Raw genomic sequence first — 27,493 nt, 5'->3', positions numbered from 1 at the left:
CAATGACATAAAGGAAAGGTGTGAAAATAGATGCCTTTTGTGTTTCAGCAGAATATTTTCTGTGAATTATTTTTCAGAAAGTAAGGTATTGTCTGTACAACATACTTAGAAAAAACACCTTCAAAGAAATGTGCGAACATGTGAGATAATGAGAGCATAAGAGAGGGGTTTTAGTGACTGTTAGTTGAAAACACAAAGAACAGCAGCTCAACAGCCAAGTCTGTTCTTTGTGAAAGAAGCAGAATCATGTTTAACTTGTTTTCTCCTGTGAATCTGCTGTTGAGTGGGGAAAAAATGATGACACATCCAAATTCTTGAAATGCTGTGATCAAATTTCTTATGTATATCTAATTTTCTGTGGTTCTTCATAAACCTTTCATATGTATTTTTAATTTTTTATCCCCAATTTGTGTAATATATGAAAAAGCGCACTCCCTTTAGAGGCCTAGTATACATCTACCCACGATAAAGTTGCTAGAGAGATTTTATGTAAAGAATGGCTTTTAGTGCATTGGGAAATTTTTGCTTTTAGATGAAATTTGATCAGGCTCCCTAGAGTGCGTATTTGGGCCTTAATTCTTTATATTACAGAACTGTCTTCTGTCATGCATATGAACTAAACTGTAGTCTAGTTTTAAATACAGACAGTGCTTCACACTTCTAAAGGTATTTCAGTCTGATGTATAAATTTTTCTAATAGCTTTGTGGTCAGTATAATTTGTGAACAAAGAAAAAGCATTCTTCATACAAAGCTCTTTGGAAGTGCAAATGTGTGCCTTTTTTATGCCTTGTTTACCTAAACACATACCAAATAGGATTTTTCTGATTGTTTTTAATAGGTTAAAAACAAACTTGGGAAGCGTCCTTGTTTCTTGTAAAAAGTGACTTCTTCTCTAATGATCTTTAAATTCTTTATCTAAAATCCAAACCTTTCAAATAATTATATACAAAATAATATATATTTACAAAGCTGCTTTCAGGATGATGAATCCTAAATTCTCTGTAATCTTTAGCCCTAAATCATAAACACCAGAGATGGAAAAGACCACTTATGTTTTGCAAGCCATCATTCCTGGCAGTGCAGGATTACTTTGTATAGCACTTTTGATAATATGTTTTTATCCAGTGACAAACATGATACAGGAAGGCCCTTAAGACTCTCAAATTTGATTGATGCATAAATACTCTTCTGACTAAGGACCTAAATATGAAGATAACTCAAGTTACTTAGGGGAAAATTCTTTCCATGTGGGAAGGTTCCATGCAAAGATTCTCTGCATCAGTTAAAGCTCATATTGTTTTTAAGTGGTGCACTGGGCCTTGTATTGACACTCTGTCCTGGGATGAAATTTATTCAGTGGGGCACAAGAGAGGGGGCAGCAGATATGTTAGCTGATACTGGTTAAAAGCTTGTTTTAAAACAGTATGACACTGTTATATAAAAATTCTGTGGGCCAGGACAGCAATTTTGTTTAAGAGAGGAATGAGCTGTGAGCAATCTTTAAACGGATCCTGTGTGGGAAAGGCAGCAGTTGTCTCCTACAGTATATATGGGAAAAAATAAATGCATTTCTGAGATCAGGTCCTTTAGTGGAATTGATCATGTTTGTGAGAACTACATATTGTATAATAAGGATTTGTGGTATTTGGCATAAAAGAACTCATATTGAAATCTGTTTAACTTCTCACTTTATGCAAGCTCTACCTCATTGTTAAAAGTTGCTTGCCATTTATGAAAATGATTTATCAATTAGAATGAGTTACAAGCAGATATCTTCACTCTGGTTCTGAACTGTGTACTCTAGCACTTTTCCTAGAGTATGACTATATGTTTATCATTCCCCTATTTTGAAAAAAGGAGATATACTGCAAAAAGCACTATAAAAAATAATCCTGCTATCTCATTTCTTTGCAGGTATTATCTTCCAAGCAAGTTCTCCAAGTGTGATATTGAAGAGTATCATGAATTTTTAAACAATGGAGGTGGAGCCTGCCTTTTCAATAAACCCACCAAGGTAAACCCACCTTATTTTTGAGTATTACTTCTATTGTATTTCTAATTTAGAAGATACCAAGAAGAGTAAAAGCAATATTATGGGAAAAAAAATGTAATTTTGAGATCTCTGGTTCTCTCTAAGTTCCAGATTTCCTGGTGACAGCTTGGTGAAAGTGGCTGATTTTAGTTCATACTGGTTTGGCAATGATATTTAAATAATTTTTTAATAGGTGGTTTCATGCCCAACAGAGTTCTCCCAGGCTTCGATTTAGAACTATCCCTCATGCAGTTTTCTTTTGTATATTGTAATTACAGTATGCTGTTGAATTTGTTTGCTGAGGTTTCAAGTGTCTTGGTAAACTTTGCACAACTCTAATTCTAATTTGCTTTGAACTGATGTGTTCTGGTGCAATTCTCTGGAAGCTGAAGCAAGATTGCTTTTGTTTCACATCTATCCCGAGGATAAGATAGAGCTCTTAGAACCTCTCCAGTGAGTGTGCAGCCTTGCAGCAAGCTGATTTTCGAACAGCGGTGGTTACCAGTGGCTTTGGTATTCTCTGAATTGGAGAAGGCAAAGTTAATGCTTTTTGTCCTCAGAGAAAGATTAATAAATTGGCACCTTCTGAAGTAACTGTGGTTTCACCATCAAGAAATTTTTTCGCCTCTTTCCTACAGTTCTCTGAAAGGATTTTACAGCGTCTTTTCACAGCAGTGTTTGAAAACTGCCACTAATTTTTCAAATGCTAGGAGAGGCAGAGCAGGAGAGAAAGCCGCGCGCTGCAGAGGGCAGGCATCACTGGGGTGTTCCTCATGCTCTTCGGGAGCCGTGTGGCAGCAGCAGGCACCGGCCATACAACTCCTCACTGGGCTCTGCTCGAGATGATAGTCATGACTCTTTCCTATATATAATTAATGTTAACCTCTATTTAATGGTTGTCTTTCAATGAGCAAAGGAGAGAGGCTAAGGCAGAGAGACAGTCTAACTTGGAAAAAAGGCTTGGTAGCTGAGGGGGTCACAAATGTAAAAGAGAAAGTCAATACTGGAGCGAGTATGTTCCTTCTGGAGTGGCTGAGGAAAAAGTACAATTTCTGATAGATTCCACAGCCACAGAATTTCAATAAATATTAGAGAGAGAGGAAGAGAAGGCATCAAATCTGGATAGTTTAAGAACTGCAGGTTTGAATATTTCTTATTATGAGAGAACTGATGTTATTAATAAATAAACAAGAATGAGTTTGTTTTTTCTGGTACTTGGCACCTACTGAAAGCCACCTCTAGAGGTTCATACAGAAAACACCATCTTCTGTTTTGATGACTGTAAGCAAAAGTTTGTATCTGCTTATCTCTGCAAAATGTTTCATGGAAGTGCATATTATTGAAAGTGAGAGAGAGCACTGTAATTCATTGATAAGATATGTGGCTTTTCATTTTTTAAAACATCCCTGCATTTTAGAAGTTTTCTTTTTCCATCTCATTACAGGCAGAGAGCAATGTTGATGGTTTTATTTCTTTGTTGAGTGGATTTCTTCCATAACATAATGCTGTCTTGCTTGGGCTTGTTTAGCGATTATGTTCACTGCACATCTGTCACTTGGAAAAAAAGAAAAACAATTTACTTTCATCTCAGTTTAGATTAGCAGCATTTGCACTTTTTTCTCATTGGATACGAAAATGTGAAAGTCAGATATGGAAGCCAGGGTGATTGTCTTTCATGTATTGTTGTTTGAGTTGTTTTAAAGTTATGAAAGTTATTAACAATGGGTGTCTGTCTAATTCACAAGGCTGTCAAAAAGGCATGTTTCCCAGCAAGAGTGATAAAACATAAACTTACTTTTAAAGAAATATGAGATAAAGGAAACATGATGTGTGAAGGTGCAGCGTTCTACAGTGCTCCACTGTAAGATCAGCCTTGATCCCAAACATTACTTCAATGACTGCTGGAGCATATTGAGCATATGCCCTTTTTAATGAATAACTGAATTATATAAAGACTTTTGGGGAAAAGTTATCTAATTTGCTTTTCATGTTTTTCTTTTCATTTAATATTTACTTGGCCCTATGTTCTGCAGCAAATTGGCCCTACGTTTTATGGCAGGACCCCCTGTTTTTCAATCTACTTGTGCAGCACACCTAAAGATACTGAAGAAATTAAGATGTCTGGAAAATATCTAGGAAGCCAGCAGTTTTAGCGACTATTTAATAATTCTAAAAGAAAATTACTTGCTTATATTTAATGAAATGTTCTACCCATGCATTTCAAGCTGCAGTCAAATTTCTGTTTCAAAGAGGTATCAAATAATAGCACGTCACACTGTGCCACAAACGTCAAGCTGGTTTATGGCACCGTTGAAGTGTGCATGGTGATACTCCAGCCCGTGGGCTACTGGCAGCAAGGCAGCAGCAGCAGCAAGAAGGGAACTGTACACCACGAGTGAGTTACTCGTGCAGATGGCTTGCAAATACAATGGTTTCTGGAATGATCCTAGCTTAACTGGAGAGCTGGAAGGACAATCTGCAGAAATTTAGGCTATCTGTCTTGGTGAGATGCTTATACATCTTCTGATTTATGTAACAGAAGTTGCTATTATGTTTTCTTACGCCCGAAGAAAAGCTTTTTTTCTTTTTGAAGAATCACCTTTAGAAATTTTAAAATAAGGGAAACAATGAAACAGTAAAGAACGAAGTATAAGGGTCCATTAAAAGAGAGCAATGTATGGATTCTTATTAAAAATGGTGAATGAATCTTGCCTGTGGGAAAGGAAATTATTACTACTACAGATACACAGATTTAGACATTTAAAGTTGCAGCTTAATGGGGAGGGTGAAGGGAAAGTGGAGAAGGGCAGAAGCCTTATCAGCAGTGATTTCTCATCCAGCTGTGACACATGCTTATTGAAAACTGCTGAAAATTCAAAAATATGGTATAGGAAAAGAGAAGGAAATAGTATCTGACTGTAGCAAAGACTAAATAAGAATCACATGCTCTCCCTTCATTTCTGTGCTGTTTGCTTCCAAAGCACAATTTTTATGACTTTTCCTTCTTAAGGTATATTACGGAATTCAACCTGGGACACAGCCTTCATCACTTGAATTCAACAATTGCAGCCCCTCTAACTATAGTTGAAGTGTTGTATTGTTTTAAAATTTTTCATTTATTGTCACACTTATTTTTGATTGTGGCTTCTGCTCGGACTGAATCTGCTATAAAAATGACACTCTAACACAAATGATGCCATGTTGCTCTGCAGAACTGCTTAATTAATCCATTGGGTTGGTTGTTCTCTGTATGTTTTATTTGTGCTGTTTCTAATCTGACTCTCTCTGAGTTGTGGGTACTGTGTTTTTGGTAGTGCGTTTGGAGTGCTAGCTAAAAAAACATTGTACAGAATAAATGTGACAGTGGCTTCCTTAGGAAAGACATGTCCTTTGATTTCTAATTTTCTCTGCAGCTTCTGGATCCTCCAGAATGTGGCAATGGTTTTGTGGAAGATGGGGAAGAATGTGACTGTGGGACTATTGCAGTAAGTGCAATGTACTGTAAATTAGTAACTGGATTCTCCAGGACATAGTGCTGCCCATAACCACCATGGACATTAAGTGGAGGAAGACAGGCAATGCTTAGGTCCTGGGATTCTTCGTTTCTTATGTGTTTCCATCATGTTTAACACAATGTGGGCCAGCTTTTATATTTTATCACCACGTAAATCTTAAAGAGTAATAGCAGTAACTGCCACTGCAGAATCAGGCCTTAAAAGGTGTTTGAGAAAAGGTGTTCCTAGATGAAAATGTGATCCTGGTCAATGGTAAAATGTCAGTATTTAATGAGAAACACTGTGAAGTTAATACAATTATTTCCTATATGGCATAGCAAACAGCTTTAGTCCCCTCAGTGTGTGTTGTGGGTTTTTTTTTATGCCTCCAGGTGCCTAGAGGCCTGGTTAAAATCTATTCCAGCAGCACACCAAAGCAATGAGGAGTAAAAGGGTTTAGGGATCATCTTCTTTTCCCATGTGTTTTTTTATAAGTGTGTATTTTCCTTAGGAGTGTGCCAGTGAAGGAGGAGAGTGCTGCAATACATGCACCCTGACTGCAGGCTCCCAGTGCAGTAACGGGCTTTGCTGCAGAAAGTGTCGGGTAAGTACAGTGACCTTTCCTGCAGTGGCCTGGCAATACTACCTTCACGTGATTAGAGGCACCACAGCAGATGTGTTTTTGCTGTCAGACCTTGTGTTTCCTTTTCTGAAAGTTTGCCTTTTAGAACTGGCTGAAAACTCGTTCGCTTGAGCTATTCTCTGTCTTTTAGACTTGACTTCTTAGGGCAGGGGCTGTGATCAAACACAGAGGTGAATCAAAGCCTTCCAGTTTCAAGCAGGTTTGAATCAGCTGAAAATCCCATGAGATTCCATTAGACATATTTGCTCAAACAAAGACATGTTTACCAACATGTCATTTCCGTAATGTCTTACATGTTGCTTTGAATTTGCCCCTATGAAACTGAATAGGAAAATCATACAGTGAGGGGCCTGAGAGAAGGATATAATAAAAAACAAACAAACAAAACTAACAGAAGTATTTAAAAATGTGTATCTAAAAGACACCTGACTTTAGTTTCAGTCAAGTCTTTCTGTGTCTCTTTATGCTTGGACTGACTAAAATCCCACCGAGTAAAGGGAATTAAGCCCTGTATTAATTATAAGATATGCTTCCTGATGTATCAATAAATAGTAAAAGGAGATCTAGGCAGATCTGAAAGGGAGCCCAGCTAAATGTGACTTCAAACAATTGTTGATACTCAATAATAATTATAATAATAATTATTATTATTACTATTATTATTATTAATGTTATCAACACTGCAGTGTACTATGTGTGATATTTTTATCTTCATCTGTGGGCATTTGAGGATTTCACTTCCTTAGAAGAAACATTAATAATAGCTGTGACCACATTCTTGACTTTGTGCTCATCCTAATGGTAAAAAACAGAAAAAATGCAGGTTATGCTGGAACAGATCACATTTTCCTAAGCACATTCCTTTTTTAAATGTAATATAAAAAATTAGCATATTGCCAGTGTGGATGAATTTTGTTCAAGTATCCAAGTGACGTTGGCACCATATTAAAGACTCTCAGTAAAAAAACAAAAGCTTCTGTGTACATTATTTTGAAAATGAGAGTAATGGTTTGTCTACATATAGAATGGTGAGGGTGAGCTAATGAAGAGAAAGGCAGTATTTTGCAAAAGATATCCCGAGGAGGTGTTAGTCAGGACAACTCAAAAGACTTTGTATTAGCAGTTCCCTAACTTGAAGTTATCTTCCCCTATAGTGCCCTGCCTGAAAGGAGGAATGAAAGTGGGATTGCAAACAAAACACAGTGAGGAGACAATAGTCTGCATCCCCGTGTCTCAGAGTATCTCTGACATTAGTGTCTATCTAGATTTTTCATAGACAGGTGGAGGAAAGATGAGCTTACAGCTGAGAAAGCCCTAGAGTCTAGCTCTTCCACAGACCTGTGCTAGTTCACGGCAGCTGAGGAGTTAGCAGTTGTCCTAAATGTGCATCCAGATCCAGAAAAAAGTCACAGAGCTGCAAAATGAACTGGGTAGCACAGATAAAGAAACCTTCCAGGGAAAACAAGAGTTTTGTAATATGTCCATTCCAGTGACATGACTGGACAGAGAACAGTGATTCTGACAAAGCTAAGCGCAGAGAGTCGCCTCTAGTGGGATGTCTTCCTCCTTTTACAGGTCTTGGGACGTTACAGTGGTACAGAAGTCTTTAATCAGATTGCAAATGCATATGTTAGGTCACTGGTACCTTTTTCATGGTTAAATATCTGGCCACTTTAGAAATTGGTATCAAATCATATGGAATCCAATACATTTATGAGTAGTTTCTGTTCTACAACAGCAGTGAGGCTTTCTGGTAACCACAGCGATTACACCTAGAGATCTGTAGCACTCTCTGTCCATAGGTCTTAAAGCAGTTCTCAAAGTCAGGATTGTTCTCCGTGTTCTACAAAGAGTGGTAAAGGAGTCACAAAACCATGAAATGATGTGGCCAGGATAATGCCACAAGCCACTGCAGTGCTGGTTTGATAGACCCCAGGAGTCCTGTGTCCTGGGACAGCGCTTACTCTGGCAGGTCCGTGCTCAGTGCACTTGACAGATGATGCCTTTGAGAATAGAGGCGCTGAAGTAAATGGCTGTGGATTAATTGTTGGAAAGTCCACACTGAGCAAAGGAAAATCTTTCCACTTCAGTCAGCACTGGGAAATTTCCCTTTTTTTCTTTTAGTTAAAACTCTAGGGAAGTATTGCATTCAAAACAAGATACAGAGAAACCAAGACACTGATTTTCTGTCCTTTTTTTAGTTTGAACCTAAAGGAGTTTTGTGCCGAGAAGCAGTGAATGATTGTGATATTGCAGAGAACTGCACAGGAAATTCCAGCCAGGTAATTTTTATTTCTTCTATCCAAGAAATGAAAAAAATACCTATAGACTCTCAGTCGATATGAATGCTACTGTTTTGTATAGTAAGTTGTATGAAACTTGTATTAAACCTGTTACGTGTCCAGAAGGAAAGCATAATAGTTAAATAATTTTCCATATGCCAATCATCTCCTTTGCTGTAGACTTTGTTTTCATTGTTGTCTGAATTATCTATCAGTTATTTTCTTTTCCTGTAGTGTTCTCCCAATATTCATAAAATGGATGGATATTCATGCGATAACAAACAGGTAATGAACATTTGAGGTTTTTATACATTGTTGCTACTTTTATAGATTACTTTTTTTAGAATTTGATTTAGGATTTTCGGAAGTCAACTGACACATTTCTGTTGACGTTACTGAATTTGGGGTTTTAATCAAATTTTGGAACTAAGCATTTAAATGAACAGCCTAGAAAGCAGAATCACATATTATGTCTTTACCTCGTTAGAGAATATGTGACAAATCTGTATGTTGAAGTTGTTTCTGTGTCTTTTTTTTTTTCTTTAGGGTATTTGTTTTGGAGGAAGATGTAAAACCAGGGACCGACAGTGTAAATATATCTGGGGTGAAAGTGAGTAAATATTATTTCTAGGTTGTTATCATTGATGTGGCTTGAAAGATTATCTTATCTGAGAACAGTTATGGAAAGAGACATATTCAGAATCATTGGAAGCAGATAAAATCAGCTGGGACTGTGTGCTGTGAAAAATATTCACTATGATCCTGAACTCTGCTCTACTTTGAACTTTGCCTTTCAGTTTTAGGGCTTTTTTTTTTTTTTTTTCCCTTTGGAGCAATTGTTGGAGTCCTCAAACTTTAAATACAATTCTTTAAGTTTATATTTTTCATCCATTTGTCACCTACATACCTCTTCTGTGGGTACTCTAGTACTGAATATTTCACCTTTTTCATAAGATAGTGTTTCCCTCACTATCTTTTACTGGCAGGAACCATGCATTAGTCAAATCTGCAGCCTTAACTGGAATGAAAGAAAGATAAAAGAAATTGTAATGGATACTCTATAAGGAGAGCTCTGCATACCAGTGTTTAGGCTACATACCTTGTTTAAAGGACAAGGGTTTCTGGAAAAATGTCTGTCTGCTGCTGAGAATAATACTGTTTATTGGAAAGCAAAAAATGTATTTAGCTAACATTCAGTTAAAGCTGTCTAAGTTCCAATGAACTTAGATATGTTGTATGACAACCACAGTAACCAATAGGAAGAAGTTAGTGATTCTTTTGGTCTGGATGATAAAATAAATACTTTTCTTCAGCTTTCCAAATGCAAGATTTCTCTAATTATTTTTCTGACTTCATAATGTTTTGTGTTTGATTGGCAATGTACCAAGTTTAATAGCAGTTTGGTTATTTTATAATTGGAAAACAAGGGAATAGATTGCATTATAATTCAAAAGGTGCCATTTACAACTTATCTTTCCCGATATTGAAGGCCTACAGGAATTTATGTGTGGTCAAATGAAATACCACTACTGAATGTTGGGTGTGTTACAGAATTACATCAACATTGTGCAGGCTGGACTTGCAGTGATCTGTTTACACAGGACCTTTTGCAGCTAATAACACTTTGAATTGTTTCATTTGTGTTGGGAAACCAAGGGAATGCAGCCAATACTGAGTTCCTTCCACAAGCCACAGAAAGTTGGGAGTTTAAATTTGGTTTGGAGTCTGGCTCAAAAAGGTCTGATGCTTTTTGAAAGCTTACTTAATTTAGCACGATCGCCTAAATGGGAATAATTAATTTGAAAGTCTTGTAAGAGCAGCTCTTTCTGAGTACCTGGTCCCTCCTGTGAGGACATTAGGCCCTTCTGGGCTTGTGCTAAAATGTGGTACTTCCAGAGCATCCTTTGCTGAATAGCTTAGATGGACAGGCAGCTGAAGAGATGAGACAAATAACACTTGCTTTCTCTCTCTCTCTCTCTCTTTATCTTTCCCTCTTTTCAAGCTCTTCCTCTAGTGTTGATTAACCTACTGATGATTATTCTGAAGTCTCAGACTGGAGTACTGCGTCCAGTTCTGGGCTCCCCAGTACAAGAGGGATGTGGCACTACTGGAGCAAGTCCAGCGAAGGGCCACAAAGATGATTAGGGGACTGGAGCATCTCTCTTATGAGGAAAGGCTGAGAGAGCTGGGCCTGTTTAGCTTGGAGAAGAGAAGGCTGAGAGGAGATCTTATCAATGTGTATAAGTATCTGAAGGGAGGGTGTCGAGAGGATGGGGCCAGACTCTTTTCAGTGGTGCCGAGCGACAGGACGCGAGGCAACGGGCACAAACTGAAACACAGACAATTCCATCTTAACATGAGGAAAAACTTTTTCACTGTGAGGGTGACAGAGCACTGGAAGAGGTTGCCCCGAGAGGTGGTGGAGTCTCCTTCTCTGGAGATATTCAAAAGCCGCCTGGATGCAATCCTGTGCAATGTGCTCTAGGTGACCCTGGTGGAGCAGGGGGGTTGGACTAGATGATCTCCAGAGGTCCCTTCCAACCTCAGTGATTCTGTGATTCTGTGATTCTGTGATTCCCAAAGACCTTGCTTTTAAAAGTCTTCATCATCTTAGAAGAGATTTGTTTCTGTTTTTAGAAGTGACAGCTGCTGACAGGTACTGCTATGAGAAACTGAATATTGAAGGGACTGAGAAAGGAAACTGCGGAAGAGACAAGGACTCTTGGATACAGTGCAATAAACAGTAAGTTGATCCATTTAGAAAAGCTGCTGTGAGATTTTTTATCCCTGCTCCTGTTCTTTAGCTGACATAAAGGGGCTCTAAAGGTCTCCATACAGAGAGATATCTCCTGAGGCCTGAGGACTGAGGTCATCTTCTGCAAACCTTAGTGCAGTAAAGTGTTGAGGGAGAGGAGCAGCCAGAGGATATGATCTCAAACAAGAAAGCACCATCTGAGTTTTGGGAACGCTTGGAACTGAGTCATGAATCTTCCCTGCTGCAAACAGAGTTTTCAGATGAAGGCACTCTGTCCTGCCTGGTGTGGCATATTTTCAGGTGCTGTCAGCTCTCATGAGTATTTCAAGTCTGACTATTATGTTTGAAGAAAATGATGGGTCCCTGTAGGATCTATTTGATGAAGATTTGGTCATTTTCTGGGTTACAAAGTCCTACGTTATTCTGTATAAGGAGCTGTATTTTTACAGGCGTTGCACCTGTCTACTTAAGTACAAGTATCTCCTGAAGAAGCAGTTGCATAAATGTAGAAAACATGATTGGAATGAACCTTGGGAAGTCTTCTAGTCCATCCCTCTGCACCAAGGCAGAATTAGCTGTACCTGTGTCATTACAGATGTGACTTCTTTGGTCTTTAAGAATCTTCAGTGATTTGTCATTAGGATGTTTTCCTTAATGTTTGACCTGAACTTCTTTGCAATTTAAAGCTATGTTTCTTGTGCTATTGTTACAGACATAGAGAACAGATTTTTCCTCCTTTTTCAGCAGTTTTACATATCTGAAGACTATTATCAGGTCCCTCCCCAAGTCTTCTCTTCTTTAAGCTGAAAAAACACAGCTCCTTACTTTTATTCTCATAGATCATGTTTTCTATTCCTATTCCTGTCCTCTCTTCAGCCATGAGTACAAACCGATCATCCTCCTGGCTCTCTTCTGACCTGTCTCCTGTTGGCCCTTATTCTTCTTAAAGTGCTGAGACCAAGGTGGTTGCAGGACCCTCGATGAGGTCTTGGCAGTCCTGGGTAGAGCAGAGGGGTTACTCCTTGTGCCTTAGGTGCCTTCATTGCTTCACATCCCAGTGTGGTGTTCACCTTTTATGCTGTGGCATTGCATTGCTGACTTGTGTTCAATTTTCATTGTATCGTAACCCTCCAGATCTTTTCCTGCAAGTTGCTACCTGAACAATTGCTTCAGATTCTGTATTTATGCAGTTGGTTATTCCTGCCTACTTTTGAACCTTTCTCTTGTCCTCATCAAATCCTGCTTTTTAAGATGACTTCTCCATTTTGTTAATGCCATTTGAATTCTCATCCTGACTACAGGTGAACTGATGCCCCTTCACAGCTTTCTGTTCAGATCTGATAACCTTACTTTCTGTTCCATTATAAACTCGTGAGTAAAAGTGTTGAAATAATTTTGGAGAGGACAGACCCCTGTGAAACCCTCCTTTCTTGACAGCACACAGTCTCTGCACACAGTTTGTAAAAGCGTCCTGCAAGAGTTCATTTAAACTTTGTTTCTCTAGATCCCTTACAAATGTGTCATCTGAGATTTTGTCTAAAACCATTGTCCACTGCTTCTCCTCTACCTGGCCTTTTACTGTATCCTAATAGGTTATTAAATCAGTTTGATGTGGTCTGTTCTTGACAGCTGCCTTTTTGCTATTACTCAGACCATTTTTGATAATACTTCATAAAAAAGCCTCTGTCCCTAGTCAAAGCTCAGAGGAGGATCGTTTTCTCGGGAAACAGGGCATTATTTATGGGAGTTACTGTCAATGAGAGAAAGCAAGGAGTAACAAATGTGTCATAAAGCAGGTGAAGAAAAACACATTTATTTTAAATGTCCATTTTCATTGGATTTTCTTTTCCGTGAATGTCTGTTTAACCTCTCAATGCAGGGATGTGCTTTGTGGATACCTTCTATGCTCCAATATATCTAGTGTGCCCAGACTTGGAGAACTTGATGGTGAAATCACATCATCAGTCTTGCAGTTCGGAAAAGTATACAATTGCAGGTAAGTTTCTTATAACCATTATTTCAGCTCAACCTTGTTAAGCTTCAGGAATGTGACTGTGCATCAGGAACATAGCTGTTTTGTTGGCCTCTCTGTGTAGTAGTTAATTTTGCCTGTAGAGACTTAATGCTCTTCTCTGGCCTCTTGATACTGCATTTGTTAATGTTTGTAAAGTACTTAATATACTTAAAATACAAATACTCCTGAATAGCCAGAGCTAACTGGCAGCTTAATAAATTGCCATATGTTAGCTGAATCCCAGTTGTAAGATGAAATTAAGTCCTATACAAGTAAACTCAGTGTTTTATCCAACAGCAGCTCTTATACAAGAAAAATGGTCTTTATTTTCACAGTTATTTTGGGTTGTTTTATAGTAGGACAGATGAGATAAGTAAGCCAGTACTTACACCTCTTTCCTGGTTCTGCGCATCAAATAATGCAAACAGAAATGAAGGTATCAGCCAAGAGCCCACTTTCTCAAGCAGTCCCATCTGGTGACAGCACATAGTCTCCGGGGTCTTCTTGATTGTCTTGCAGTGGTGGCCATGTGAAGCTTGATGAGGAGACAGACCTGGGCTACGTGGAGAACGGGACGCCGTGCGGGCCGAACATGGTGTGCTTGGAGCATCGGTGCCTCCCCACTGAGTCCTTCAACTTCAGCACCTGCCCAGGCACTACAGAAAACCAAATTTGTTCAGGGCATGGCGTATGTTTTCATATTCTTTAATCCTTTTTGCCATTGTTGCTGAATATATTTGGTGTTGTGTAGTGTACTTGTCAGATCTTTCAGGAAGCCAGAATCGTAGCAAAAACAAGTCTTTATACTGGAGAAGCTTCTGAAGAGGAAAGATGGAGGGGGCACATAAATATCTGTAATACACTGTAGTCAGGGCATCCTAAGTAATGGATTGCAGTAAGTGCATGTTCTTTTTGCAAAAACATTTTTATCAGTTATTTCTCTTACCATTGCTTCCTCTAACTAACTTGATTCATATTTCCTCAGGCAATATACTGGAGTAAAGGTTTTATTGCCCACCTCTGAGAAACCTGTGTCTCTGTTCTTTCAGATGCTCTTTTTAATTCCCTCTGTATTGTGACAACAGCTGAACAGGGTCATAAAGTCATTGGATTTTGTTGGCTGAGAGATACTAGAGAAGAGAGCAGTGAGCTGACTTCTGTGCTTGGTGCACAGATCATGAGTTTGGTGTGGCATGTTGCACTCTGGTCATTGGAGAGTCCCTTTGTCCCTCACAGAGTTTGAAACAGTCTCCAGGTCCCTCAGGCTGACCTGAGATCAAAAGAATCATTCTCTCATAACATCTTACCTCTTCTGCACTGCATTAAAACTAACTGTATTATTTTAAATTAACCACTTCATCATATTTCAGAAAAATCTAATTTTTGAGGTTGTCTGCCAAAGCAATTAAAAATGGCTTTATTAAATATATTACACATAAAAACATACTAATGTACTTAATATAAATCAAATATTTGTATATAATTATATATTTAATAATTATATGAATATCTAATATTTACATTTAAAATTGCTGTATATTAGAAATGTTTTGCAAAATTTTGCAGACAGTTAAAATCAGTGCTGTATGACTGTACCAGTACTGTAGTTTAATTACTGGAATAAATTAATTTTATTATTTTATTCTGAGCTACATTTTTGGCTGCAGGTTTGTAGCAATGAAATAAAGTGCGTCTGTGACCGATTCTGGGGAGGAGATGACTGCAGTTCCCACATCAAAGATGATATGTTTTTTGATAAAGAGGCCATCAGTAAAGGTATGTAGTTATAATTTTTATCAATAATTTGAAAAGCTTGGGTTTGAGGAAGGTCCATTAAGCAAAACTAGATCTCCTGCTCTTTCACTTTGCATGCAATATGGTGCATCATTCAAGAGCCTCGTTCACTTCCTTCCTCAGCACGAACACTTGGTTTCTGTGCTTGAGGTCTCAGTCCTGCACCAGGATGCGAACGGTGTGGTCCCACGAGCATTCAGTACAACTCCCAGGACTTGCATGAGTGCATCTAGTTGCACCTTGCTTGCTCCAATCATTTGAGTGGTCTTACTAAGCATATTAACTGTTTAGGACAAGCAAAAATTTACTAAAGCTCTTCATATCTAGGTGGAAAGGTAGAATTACTTATAAGTTTGACTTTTAGTTGTGGAGTCAAATTTTTATAACATGCTCACTGTGCAGAATATTTGCACACAAGTTTTATTCTTTTACATTTTTTGAGCAAAAGTTTTTATTCATCTCTTGGCTTGCATGTAAGAGGAGGGTATATTGTGGAAAAAAGAAGGTGTAAATGTTTCCTGTCATTACAAAACCTTGTGGGGGGCAGTTTTTCTCTCTTCCAGAATGCCTTTTTTTGGTTAGTTTATTCAGCTACGGAAGGTGTTTAAACCAAAAAAGTCACTTTTTTTCCAATACAAATATGTATCTAGCAGGCAGGTTATATGGATGTAACTACAGCAGCTTAACTATATTGACAATATTATATTGGTATATCTGACACAACTTTCACATGTAGCAAGTGTTCATTTAAGGGAAACAGACACAAAGTTTGATGTGCAAATTTTCTTTTCATATCCAGGCTATACTTCAGGTTTGTATCACTGGTTACAATTAATCAGCCTAGCGCAAGTTGTCCAAGCAGGTTTTTAAAAGACAGTGCCTTTATTGTTTTTGTATGTTTTTCTCCTAAAACTCTGCATATTTTTCCCTTTTCTTGTGTTTCCAGGTGTTGTTAGCACAAATATAATAATAGGGGCTATTGCTGGCACCATTTTAGTGTTGGCTCTCGTTTTAGGAATAACTGGTTGGGGTTACAAGTAAGTAAATTGCGTTCTTCTTAATAAACTTTTTAAAAATTTTGTTAATTTCATCTGTTAGCTAATTACATTATGAAAGGAGCAATTCAAACATAATATAAAACCCCAAATTGAATTGTATTTATTTAGTGCAATTTTGATAGTATTAGCATTTTTCAATCAATTCGTACGTGTGTAGGTATTTTTGTTTTCAGAGAGCTTGATCCAGGCTTGACATATATTTCTTATTTAGTTATTCCTTTTCTTTTTTGAAGATGATCAGATTATGATTTTACTATATCTGACAAGGAAAATACCAGAGTAGGGTCTGATTCAATTACAAATCTTTCTTAATGACAAAGTAAATTTAGGAAGATTGGCCCTCAGTCAGCAAAGCATTTAACCATAGGCTTCTTTCAACAGATGTTTGTATTCAGTCAGCTTAACCCCAAATTAATTCAAGCAGGTGCTTCAGTGTTTTGTTGAGAGAGATAAATCTGTAATTTGCAAATAAGATGCAAGCTCTCATCTGGTGTACAGTTGCCAGTGTTCTGCTAACTGAAAGCAAAAGTGAATTATTTTAGTATGACTGCTCTTCTTCAGTTTTTCCCCCTTTGTGAATTTCCTCTAAAATCAGAAAGTTTTAGTTCTTTTGCATGTATTAAATAAGGAATGAAGGCACATACTCTGCAGAAAAGTCACCCATGTTTGGATGAGGCTGTAGAAGTCCGTCTTCCCGTGGTGCTTGGGATGGTGGGAAGGCAGGGCAGGCTCAGGAGCGCAGCGCTGTCCCCCACGGCAAGGCACAGTGGCCCCACTGCCGGGGGTGCCGGGGCACTGGCCCCTGCCCGTGGTTGTGCCGGCCGCTCTCAGAGCCACTCCTGCTCCTGCCGGAAGCGAGCAGGAGGACCTGCTCCCGGGCTCGCTCTGGTTTGGACTCTCTGGGGCCATTGCAAACTTGCAGACCGAGAGCAGCTCAAACATACATAATGAAAGAGGCATATGAGGGAAAACATGAAGACTCAAAGAGTAAAAAGACTATTATGCTGTCTTTTTATGTCACCTTCAGCTTCTGGCGGTATCTGAAAATCTGGACTTCTGTTTTGACAACAGCTCCAAAGGTTAAGAACTGTTTTTTCAGATCAGATTTAGCCAGTGACCTGCATAATTTTACTAGTAATATTGAAGCAATAGGTTCAGTTCCTAGACTTTATAAAAGCATATTTAGAAGGCAGTGTAGCAGCTGAGGTTGAGCTGGCCTAAGACTGCACCAGCACCACAAGTCCTGCTTTTGTTTCCCTCCTCTGCCATCCGTCTGCAATTCTGTCAGCACTGGTGACCCTGTGGCCGTGCAGTCTGTTGGGTGAGCTTTCTGACTGCACTGAAGATTAACCTGGGGGGTGGAAAAGATCAGTTTTCAGTGAGATCGGTGAGCTGACCTGACTTGACTGCACAACCACATGATTGCTGGTGTCGACTCAAGGGATGGTAGGGAGGGCAGGATAAGAAAACACCTTTCAGGAGCAGCACCATGGTAAACAGACTTATATTTATCATGAACTGCACCTCAAACTCAGCATTGAGTATAGTTATCAGCATGAATATATATTTTCCCAGTTCATTCTGAGCTAATACGCTAATACATTATGAATATGTTTATTTCAGAAGTGCTTTCTGTAGAAACATTTTGAGCAAAAATTTTGTTGTGCATATATTGCTTTTCTGTTTGCCTTTTTTTTTCTCTTACTGATTATGTATACTTGCAGACTGATAACTCATTCTTATTTCTTTCTCTCCTTTTTATATGGAAAGAAATTACAGAAGACAGAGGTATGTGATAAAAGTAATGGAATGCTTCTCTAGAAAGGTCTGAAAATAGCTTTTCTTCTCATTTGCCCATTTACGTGCTATAAGGAAAATATACTCATGATATATTATCATAGTTTAAAGAATGTTTGCTTGAATATATGAAATTTGTGTTTATTCTACAAATACATTGTTTAAAATCCTGATTTCATTGAACTCAGTAGCAAAAATGATGTCTACTTCAATAAATGCACTATTTTATTTAGGAAAACAGGAGAATATTTCCAATAAAAGAGACCACAAATCTGCTATTAGATTAAAATGTTCTTGAGAGGCTGAGAATTGAATAATTAATATTGACATGATGTTCTCCATTTTTCTGCCTTTATTACCACCTCCTGGTCCAAGCTACCACTTTGTTGCTGCCACCTGTTGAGCTTGTTCTCCATTTCCTCTGCCTGGAACACAGTGCTTTCCCTGGCAGGTTCGAAGTAGTAGCCTGGAGCAGAAAAGCCCTGCCACGTGCTGATTAATTTGTTCTGTGTACAACAAAGTCGAATAGCTGACAGGAGCAGTAACTGGGAAGAGGGCAAAGATATTGAAGTCAAGCATTACAGTAGATAGGAGATGTTACCTGGACACAAGGAAGACAGATTTTGGTGGTCTGAGTTTTGGTGATTCTCAGTGGAGTCCCCTGAATGTGCAAATACAGAGTAACGCTGCCTTCGAGTCACTCCACTATAGACATGTCAACATTGGCAGAGGACAGAGCAACTACAGCCTTGAAATATGGAAAGAGACCCCCCCCTGCACATTAGCAAGGGAATATTAGAGTATCTAAAATCTTTCAAATTCCCTCATCTCCACAAATCAGAATATGGACAGAGAAATGCAAGTATGCAGTCAGTCTGCAGCTGTGTCTGTGGGCATAGGCAGAGTGGAAACTAGCAGAAGCAAAGACTTTTGAGGATGATGGAAGACTGGAGGTGTTTAATAACTAAATCCCCTTCATGCAGAATATGAAGTTCCGTAGACTGATTTCTAAATAGACAATTTATGGATGCATAAAAGGAGAATTCCATAAATTGAAAAACATAAATACATCATAGTGTCCCTTTTTTGAACTGTTTACAGTTAGTCCTTAAATAAAGATGAAAACAAGCCATTAAAATATGTGCAAGCATTACATACGGAATGATATTTGACAGTACTCAGTGGCTGAAATAAGTCAACTGAAAGTAATAAAAAGGATAAATTATCAAGTATTCTGTCAACTGAGATAATGTAGCATAAAGGGCACAAATATATGGGAGAAGTCTGTTCAGACTGACTAGTGAGAAGATGGTTTGTTAAAGAGGAACCTGGGGAGCAGCAGAACTGCACAAACAGTTCTGGAAATATTGATATACTTACTGCCTGAGGAATGAGACAAGAACTGAGACTCATGAGGTAATAGAAGAAATAGTCTAGAAGTACTGTATTATATTAGGAACTTATGTGTCATATAATTACATATTTAAAATACCTCAGGAGTACTAGAAATTCAAATATGGAATGGATAGAGCCCAGTTCAGGTCTGTAGTTGGACGTCATCTGAATGTGAATTGACCTTCTGATAAATGAGCATCTTAATAGTGGCAAACAGAAACAAAAATGCCTTGGAAAGTGCAAGGCTGAATGGATAATTAAACTTACGGTATTATGATATAACTGACTTCCAAATTAGCTGTCTGTATTAGAAAAGATTTTTCAGCTTGATGGAACTGTAACTGGTGTATCTGTAAGGCAGTTATCGGCTGGCAATGAATTCACTGTGCAAAAGTGGCATAACTTGAATTAGGAATTTCTAGTGCATAGATGGTTTTATGTACCCAAACCAAGCTTTTACTACTAGAAAAGGATGAACTATTGTCAGATATCAGTAGTATTATTTTTGTGTGTCTTGGCAGTTTGAGTTCATTGTGATAATCAGGAGTAACTGAGAACCTCTGGCACTGGTTTAAGTTCCACTGCGAAAGAGAACAGTTAATAAACTGGAGGGTTTTCTCCTACCAAGGTTTAAACAGCTCTACAGGTTGCTATTCTTGAATTCATTAATGATCACAAAAATTAAACAAAAAACATCTGTCTCATCTGGAAGGGAAAATGCATTCACTTTTCCTTAAATCCCGTTTGGTCCATGCATGAATTTGGTTCAGGTACTTGTACTGCAGCAAGGGATGCTTTTCACAGCCTGCTCGATGAGCCCTTTGAAATGTCCAAATTGATTATCCAATGTCTCAAGAACCACAAACAAATCACTTTGAAACCTGTGATCAGAGTTTATTAATGAAATATTCCTTGTTTTCCCCTACCTAAATGTACATAATCCACTTTTCTGAACTGTCAAAAATACACAGGAGTATTCTCACTGATGGTTGAAATATTTATTAATATGTTTATTGTGTATGTTTAATGGGTTTCCTCAAGGATCATTATGCTTGCCTCTTTCTTTTAAACTAATATTTGTGTGTATGTGTGTTTGTGTGCTCATGCCTGTCTTGTTTTCTGACTCTACAATGTTTATTATACTTTAGACAAATACCCCAGGGAGATTATGTAAAAAAACCTGGAGAGGCCGACTCTTTTTATAGCGACATGCCTCCTGGAGTCAGCACAAACTCTGCATCTAGTTCTAAGAAGAGGTCTGCTTTTCTGTCGCATTTTCAGATTTCTACCTGTTCCATCACCCATTATTCCATTAGTCAGAACATTTCATTGTTTTGCAGCAGGTTTGATTCCTTCTTCTTTCTTTGGAATGTTGAAAATGGCACAATCCCTTGTTCTTTGATTACTGATTTTTCTCACATGTTTTGCACTACTAATTATTACAATTAGGCCAGAATAAATATGTTTTTCATTGTAAACCAATTTTTAGCTAATCTAATTTTCATCATCTCCCTGCTTGAGAATTGTTTTCAAGTAGACCGTAATGATAATTGTTGACTCAAAAACAAAACATTAAATAAAAAACACAATTTTTTATCATGGTCAGGTAATCAAAGAAAAGGAACACTGTCTTGCTTCAATAATAGTTATAAACATAAACTGTTTAATATAAATGTTGTTTTTATATCTTTATTTGTGAATGCCATCAATAACTACCTTAGCTGACCTAGACCTCTGGAAAATATTCTCACTGTCTCCTGGTAAAGATGGAGGTGCTTGCAGTTTATTCCACTTCCGCTTACTAGACTAATATACTAAATGATCGCCAAGTGTTATCCTAGGAAATAATTTTACAAAGACTTTCTGTACTTTTGTGCTTGCTGTTTTGAGTAGCCAAGCAGGGCATTAGATTTTGCCTCTGTTCAGAATTTGCTGATTTTGTTATTCTCCAGTTACTTTAAAAAAGCAAAATCAAAAAAACAACCCATCAACAGCATTTTAAAGTGGAAAACTGACTGAAAAGCATTAACAGTCATTAGTGATTGCTAAGGTCATGCGGTCATTACGGTCACCATCCCTCTGCAGTCAGAGATCCTTTAATTACAAAAATCTTCTTCAGCCAGCTCTTCAATTTACGAGAAGCAGGATGTCATGGGAGGAATAGACTCTCTTGAACAGCTTCATAAGAAAACCAAATTCTCAGTTCGTCTTGCTGAGTAATTTATAATTGTGCAGTCAGCAAAGCCATATTTATTTTGTTATTTCAAAGAAAGTACAATGAAATATGTGTATTTGCAGTGCCTTTGGGTGTATCAGATAGATCCTATGTGCAGCTTCATTCAGTCTGTTCCAGTGACTATGTTAGTAAGAAAACGGTAATAGTGAAGTAATTAATTAATGGTTTCTCTGTAATAGTGAATAAATTAATTAATGATTTCTAACTTTCTAAATACAACTTTTAGATTTATGAGTGGATAAATTACTTATTTTCAGGAAGAAAATGTTTACCCTAAATGATGCAGTGTTTGTGTTGGAGAATCCTTTCTCATTTGGATAAAAGTTTGAAAAAAGTCTTGGGAAAGCAAGTTTTCATAGGTTTTGTTTAAGGACATGTGCATTCCAGTTAAGAAAAAAAAATGTTTGTTTTTAAATGAATGTCATTTAACACATTTCTTTCATTCTGTACCTTTCTTTCTTCTCATACTTCCATTTCTTTCATGTGTCTCTGTTTTATTTTTTGTTCCACAAAACTGATGGATTTTAAGGTCTGTCTATACTAGAGAATGTTGTTGTTCCCCACCCGCAGTTCAGGTATGTTGTGCCGCTGTCAAGGCAGCCCAGCTAGCGTTCCCTTAGCTCTGTGGTGGGGCTGATGCAGCCCTCCCAATTCAAGGCCCAGGATGCTACTACCCACCTTTCAAACCGCCTGTGTTTTGCTTTTTGTGCAGATACCTGTGTCATCTCTTGGCAGGCTTTAGAGTGACTGGGCCATTAATCATCTGGGCTTTTCCATGCGGGAAAAGACTGTGAAGTGTTAGTATTCTCAGAGGATACTAAAGAATTAAGACATAATTTTATAATAACTCCTGCTGTTATGAAAAAAACACGAAAAACAGTAAAAAGCAAGACATTACCAAGCCTGGAAAGAAACCATTAGGAAGAGAAAATGATTAAAAAAGTCTGCCAGTTCTCAGACATTTCATGCTTTAAATAAGTTTGAATTAATAAAGCCCAGGGCTTACTTCAATGTGACTGTGATTAACCTGCTGTCTGAACAGCATCTGTCTGATCTCTGCCCTCTAAAGAAAGCAGAGGTTGAAAAACATGAGAGTATTCAGACTGTCTGAAAATACAAAAATGCATCCTTTGAGCAAAATGTCTTTCTAATAATTGGGCATCCATTCTGGCTAGTTTTCAGCTTCCTTTTGTTTTTCTTCTATATTGGAAATGAGTTGTAGATCTCATGGCAAATGGCTGAGCAGCAGTTCTAGCTCAGCAGGAGGGGGCCTTTTGCAACTCCCTGCTCTCTCCCCCTGGTTGTTGGACATCGCTGCGCACCTCTGGTTCTTAGAGGGAATGCATGAGGAAAGAAAAACTTTGGTTCATGCCGAGGACCTAAATATAAAGACTGTTTTCAGCTATGACTTTGGCGTTACAAGTATATACTGCAGTGACTCGCTGACAAAATAGAATAAAAATTCAAAATCAGTAAGACTGAGATGGACTTATTTCTCAGCTCACCCCAGACTCCTGGCCCCCAAGACCAGTAGCGGTGGGAGGAGGAGTGGAGGTGTGTGAGTCCCTGCTTCCCTGATGCAGCACGAGCGCGTGACAGGCAGCCTCCGGGCAGCACGTGCTCAGCTGCTAGGAAAAAGCTACTGCAACAAGCAGAGCTGAAAGAGCATACTCCAACTAAATACTGTGGCAGAGATGGAAATAACAAAGAAAATATAGTGTGTACTGATATTCTTTCAACAGCAGCCACATTAGGAACATTACTGAAGCCTGAAGGTGGACACACTGACCTGCTTCAGGGACAGCTGGCAAAACATAACTGGACAGTTTAACCAGAAATACAGAATACGCTGCTAGTGCAGACAGACCTTAGGCTTTGTTCTGTGACTGACTTTAGGAATGCGATGAGCTCTGAACCACTAAGCTAATATTTATGTGAGAAAATGCCCTTAACAGTAACCGCATTTGAGCCCTCCTATTCCAGGTCAAATGGATTATCTCATTCCTGGAGTGAAAGGATCCCAGACACGAAACATATTTCAGACATCTGTGAAAATGGGAGACCTAGGAGTAATTCTTGGCAAGGTAAGTGTGAACCTGTTTGATTTCCGCAGTGGAAACCAACCTCTGTGTCATCACTGCTCTGCTGAAAATTTAGTTGATCTTCAGACAGCAGCCTGACTCCTTAAAATTGTGTTAATTGTTATTAACCTGGATTGGGGATTTAGCAGCATCTTACACAAGTACAGTTTTTGCACAATGCTTTATCACATTACATTTCCTAATTTTTCCCATTCCTATAGTGTGAGTTAACATGAAAAAGAGGAAAATTTTCATTCACTCTTGCCAGCTCTTATGATTTTATTGTGCATTTTGCAGTACTTAGCATTTTTATTTAAGTAGTGATTTTCTCAAATGAAAGCTGAAATTAAGTTTTTGGTCTGCACGGTTGCAGCAAAAGGTAGCAAAAGGTCTCCCAAGTGTCAAATATTTCTGCTCTGGGATAAATCAAGAGGGACTAACTTATGACTTTTAAATGGTTAAAGCTGATAATATGACTCTGTTGCTGGGAATGTAAAGAATATATACAGTAATGCAGGTAACTTTCAAGATGTTATACAGTCTGTCTTTACCCTTTGGTCTCTTTCAGGTAATATAGGAGGAAACAGAAAGAAAGTCAAAGGCAAAAGATTTAGGCCACGGTCTAATTCAACTGAGTAAGTCTGAACTTCTAACAGCAAAGCCAAAAAGTATAGTTTACATGCTCACGTTTTGTAGATTGAGATTAAGAGTACTGAAAAGTAGACAACCACATATTTGCCTTGTGGCCTATTCTGATTGCTGACTGATAATCTGGCAAATGGTTTAGCTAATGTATTTCAACTTCTTTTTTCTGTATTCTTTAAAAATTAGCTATCAATTTTCTTTTTTATGTAGGCTTCTTCACAGGTGTTCCCATAGTAATTCCCAATGATGGTGACAACCTACACCATCACTGCAGGCTTTTGTCTACAGTAAACTGCCATTGCTGAGTGTGTCCTGGTTCAATAGTGAATTCTTGATAACCTTTTTCTACCTTTGTCCTCACCTTGGGTTGGGCCATTGTAGAGGTCAGAGATTTCTATCTCTGAGTACCTGCCTGGATGTTTTAGGAGAGAGATCTGCCTGTTTTGAGAGTATACTGAAGTTAGTTATTCTATGCCACCAGGCCTGAAACAGCCAGTCTTGAGTAAGCCCTGAAATAAATTTGTAATAAGAGTTCTTACCAAGTGACTGACCCACAGACTTCAGCACATCATGAGTCTCAGGTTTGAAGTCGGTGGGCTACGGATCTGGTCCAAGAGGAAGAAAATAAAGAAAAGGTTAAATATGTTAGTAAGGAAGCCCATTTGAAAAAGTGCCTTGTATACACATGACTTTACATACACATTTACAGCATGATTTAGAGTTGCTTTCTATATTGATTTGGTGGTTACATTTACTGAAGAGCCCTTGTGTGCAGTGCTTTCCATGGTGAAACAGCCTTTACTCTGTAGTTATGCCTGCTGGTTCAGGCTCCTTATGTGAATGAATGGTGAATGGCTGGAAACACAATCTCTAGGCTTATCAAGCATTGGCCTGCTCTTATAGGACTTGTGCCACACAAGAATGACCCTTTCTTTGACAATAACAGCAATGGCTGTGCCCTTTCCCTGTATCATTAGTACCAACTTTGCACCTGTATTGGCAAATGAATTGGATACCAACCCTGCTGGAAACTAATAACACTAACTCCTTTCTGGGCCGTGCTTTCTTCAGTTTGGGAATTGTGAGTTCATTCTGAAACTTTTCTACAAACCTGCAATGCACGGCCTTTAGGCAAGCAGGCTTAGAAAGGTTCCTAGAGAAGACCCTGTGTTACCAATTACAGAAAAAATAGCTTGATACACATAGTAATTATAATGTCGCATGGTCAAAATGGCAACACAGAACTAGAAATATTAGTCCCCAATTCCTCAGAGGAGTTTATCTGCCAAGTCCCGCTGTGCTCTTGGTCTTAGCACTGATAAACACTTACTGGAATGTGATTCTGTTGATTTTGCTTTTTCCTTGCATGAGACAATTTGATAAAAGCAAAATTAGTCTGTTTGACCAAACCACTAAGAGTACAAATGACATTGCAAGTTCTTCTTTAGAAATTTGTTTTGTACTTTTCTTCATTTTCTAGTTGTATTTCTGAAAAAAAGATTTATAAAAATAATAGGGTTAAGTTAATGTTACCATTATTCTGTCCTTCAACAGAGTTGGACAATGGAGCTGAATTTGGTCCATAAAGAATGAAACCAGATCAGCTCTTTTTACCCTAGAGTGAGCATAACTGCCTGGGAAGAGAATAATCATTTCAGTAAGGCAGAAGAGCAATAGGCATCTTTTTTCTTCTGTGCTGCTCTGCTGGTATTTTGTACATTAGCTCTGAGAACTTCAGAACACTAAATAAATGGGACTGAGTAGGCAGAGAGGGTGTGAGTTAGATATCTTTTTCCCTATGTAATTTTTCTCTTTTAGAGGTGCCCCAGAATTTCCACCTAATAATTCTCTTCTTTCCTTCTTGCTGCTTGTTACTGTCTCCCAGCCTGGCAGCAGCACCTGGTGCTTCCTGAGGGCTGTGCAGAGACTGTTAGGGATGAAACACAGCATGCGTGTTCCCAGCAGATACCTGCTGGGCAGGGAGTTGCTCTTTCTCCTGATGGGGTTGCACAGCCAGTCCTCTGAGGTGTCTCAGGTTGGACTGCGTGGCTGGTCAGAGTCTACTCTGCAAGCCTGTCACCCATCGGAGAGAGGGCTTCACTGAATGAACCACGCGCTGTGCCAATGATGTGGTGAGGAATGGAGAGAATTGCCGAGGGCACACAATGGGTCTGGTTAGAAAGATAACTTTCTTTTTGAGAAGGGAAAATTGATGATAAATGATCTAACCATGACCAACATTTCTTACTTATCTAGCGAAACAAAAAGCGATGCCAGCTGTGTTGAGGTTGCATGTGTTCTGAGGATACCTCAGAATATGGGCAACTTCAGTGCAGCTGGCATTGCTTCCAAGGTATCCTCAGAATATGTGCAGCCTTTTCCCAGACAAATTTACCTTCTTAACTTCTCTGAGAAATACAGAAGAATCTTAAATTCTGTTCTGAAATGGCAGCTGGCATTTGGAAAGCTCATCTATGTGACCCCTGGAAGTCCAATGCTGCACACTGTTGAGATGGACAAAAGGAGTCGATCTCCTATTACTAGTAGAGATAGTGTAAATTAACCACTAGAAGATTAGACTCATTTGTTCAATACCTTGGGCATAATTCCAATTTTTTACAAGCAGATACACAGTAATACAGTTCCCTACAAACGTATCTGATGTAGCATGGGTCTGGTACTATGCGCAAGGCTTTTTGTATGCAGGCATGTGCCAGATAGAGGATTGGGCCATTAGTAGTTGGAGTAAAATTTCTCAAGCACTGAGCAGGGTTTCAGCTCTGCAGCCCTCATTAACAGTGCTGAGAGGAGGGCTGCAAGCACACTGGGCAGTTCCTGAAAAATGTACTGGTCACTCCTTTGTGTGACCTTTCATACTTAACAGATTCATGATATAAGGCTTCTGCTAAATGTCATGGCTCCATGGAGACTGTTAAAGCTCTTTTGGGAGGTTTTAAATTGGTTTCAGATGTTTTAAAACAAAATTCTCATTCTTTATTAAAGGCAGATTGTTTAGTTCACACAGAAAGAATGCCAACAGGCCAAGTGTTTCTGCAGCGTTTTCACAAACAGGGTTGATGAAACGGTAGTTTTCTATTAAAATTAATTAGAGTTCTCCAGGAAAGATAATGAGGGTTTTCTGAATAAGCCGACAGTTTAAATGGGAGCTTGCATTAAAACAGGTCCCAGGGAACATGTGTTTTGCCGAACAGCTATTCTGGTCTTTGTTAATTTGCATTGCTTTTCCTGTAAGCATTTATCTTCCT

The 27,493-nt window shown here is 38.5% G+C and overlaps 1 protein-coding gene across 4 annotated transcripts in view; it reads left to right on the top strand.

Moving 5' to 3' along the window:
* The window catches only part of ADAM22 (ADAM metallopeptidase domain 22), a 126,474-nt gene that overhangs the window by 79,610 nt on the left and 19,371 nt on the right, over positions 1-27,493 (top strand). The window contains exons 13-27 of one of the 4 annotated variants that reach the window (XM_067291740.1): positions 1,916-2,015; positions 5,447-5,518; positions 6,039-6,131; positions 8,372-8,452; positions 8,687-8,737; positions 8,999-9,062; positions 11,090-11,195; positions 13,087-13,203; positions 13,741-13,816; positions 14,889-14,997; positions 15,962-16,052; positions 17,844-17,861; positions 20,414-20,608; positions 23,485-23,585; positions 24,151-24,217. In XM_067291740.1, coding sequence (XP_067147841.1) covers positions 1,916-2,015; positions 5,447-5,518; positions 6,039-6,131; positions 8,372-8,452; positions 8,687-8,737; positions 8,999-9,062; positions 11,090-11,195; positions 13,087-13,203; positions 13,741-13,816; positions 14,889-14,997; positions 15,962-16,052; positions 17,844-17,861; positions 20,414-20,608; positions 23,485-23,585; positions 24,151-24,217 — 1,341 coding nt within the window. Of the gene's footprint in view, positions 1-1,915; positions 2,016-5,446; positions 5,519-6,038; positions 6,132-8,371; positions 8,453-8,686; positions 8,738-8,998; positions 9,063-11,089; positions 11,196-13,086; positions 13,204-13,740; positions 13,910-14,888; positions 14,998-15,961; positions 16,053-17,843; positions 17,862-20,413; positions 20,609-23,484; positions 23,586-24,150; positions 24,218-27,493 lie in introns of all 4 variants that reach the window. The other 3 variants (XM_013941465.2, XM_067291739.1, XM_067291741.1) reach the window with 3 other exon arrangements.

Source organism: Apteryx mantelli, chromosome 2 (genome assembly GCF_036417845.1).
Source record: "Apteryx mantelli isolate bAptMan1 chromosome 2, bAptMan1.hap1, whole genome shotgun sequence".
NCBI lineage: Eukaryota > Metazoa > Chordata > Aves > Apterygiformes > Apterygidae > Apteryx > Apteryx mantelli.
The sequence above is the reverse complement of the archived record's forward strand: the minus strand, read 5'-3'. Positions and strand labels throughout refer to the sequence as shown.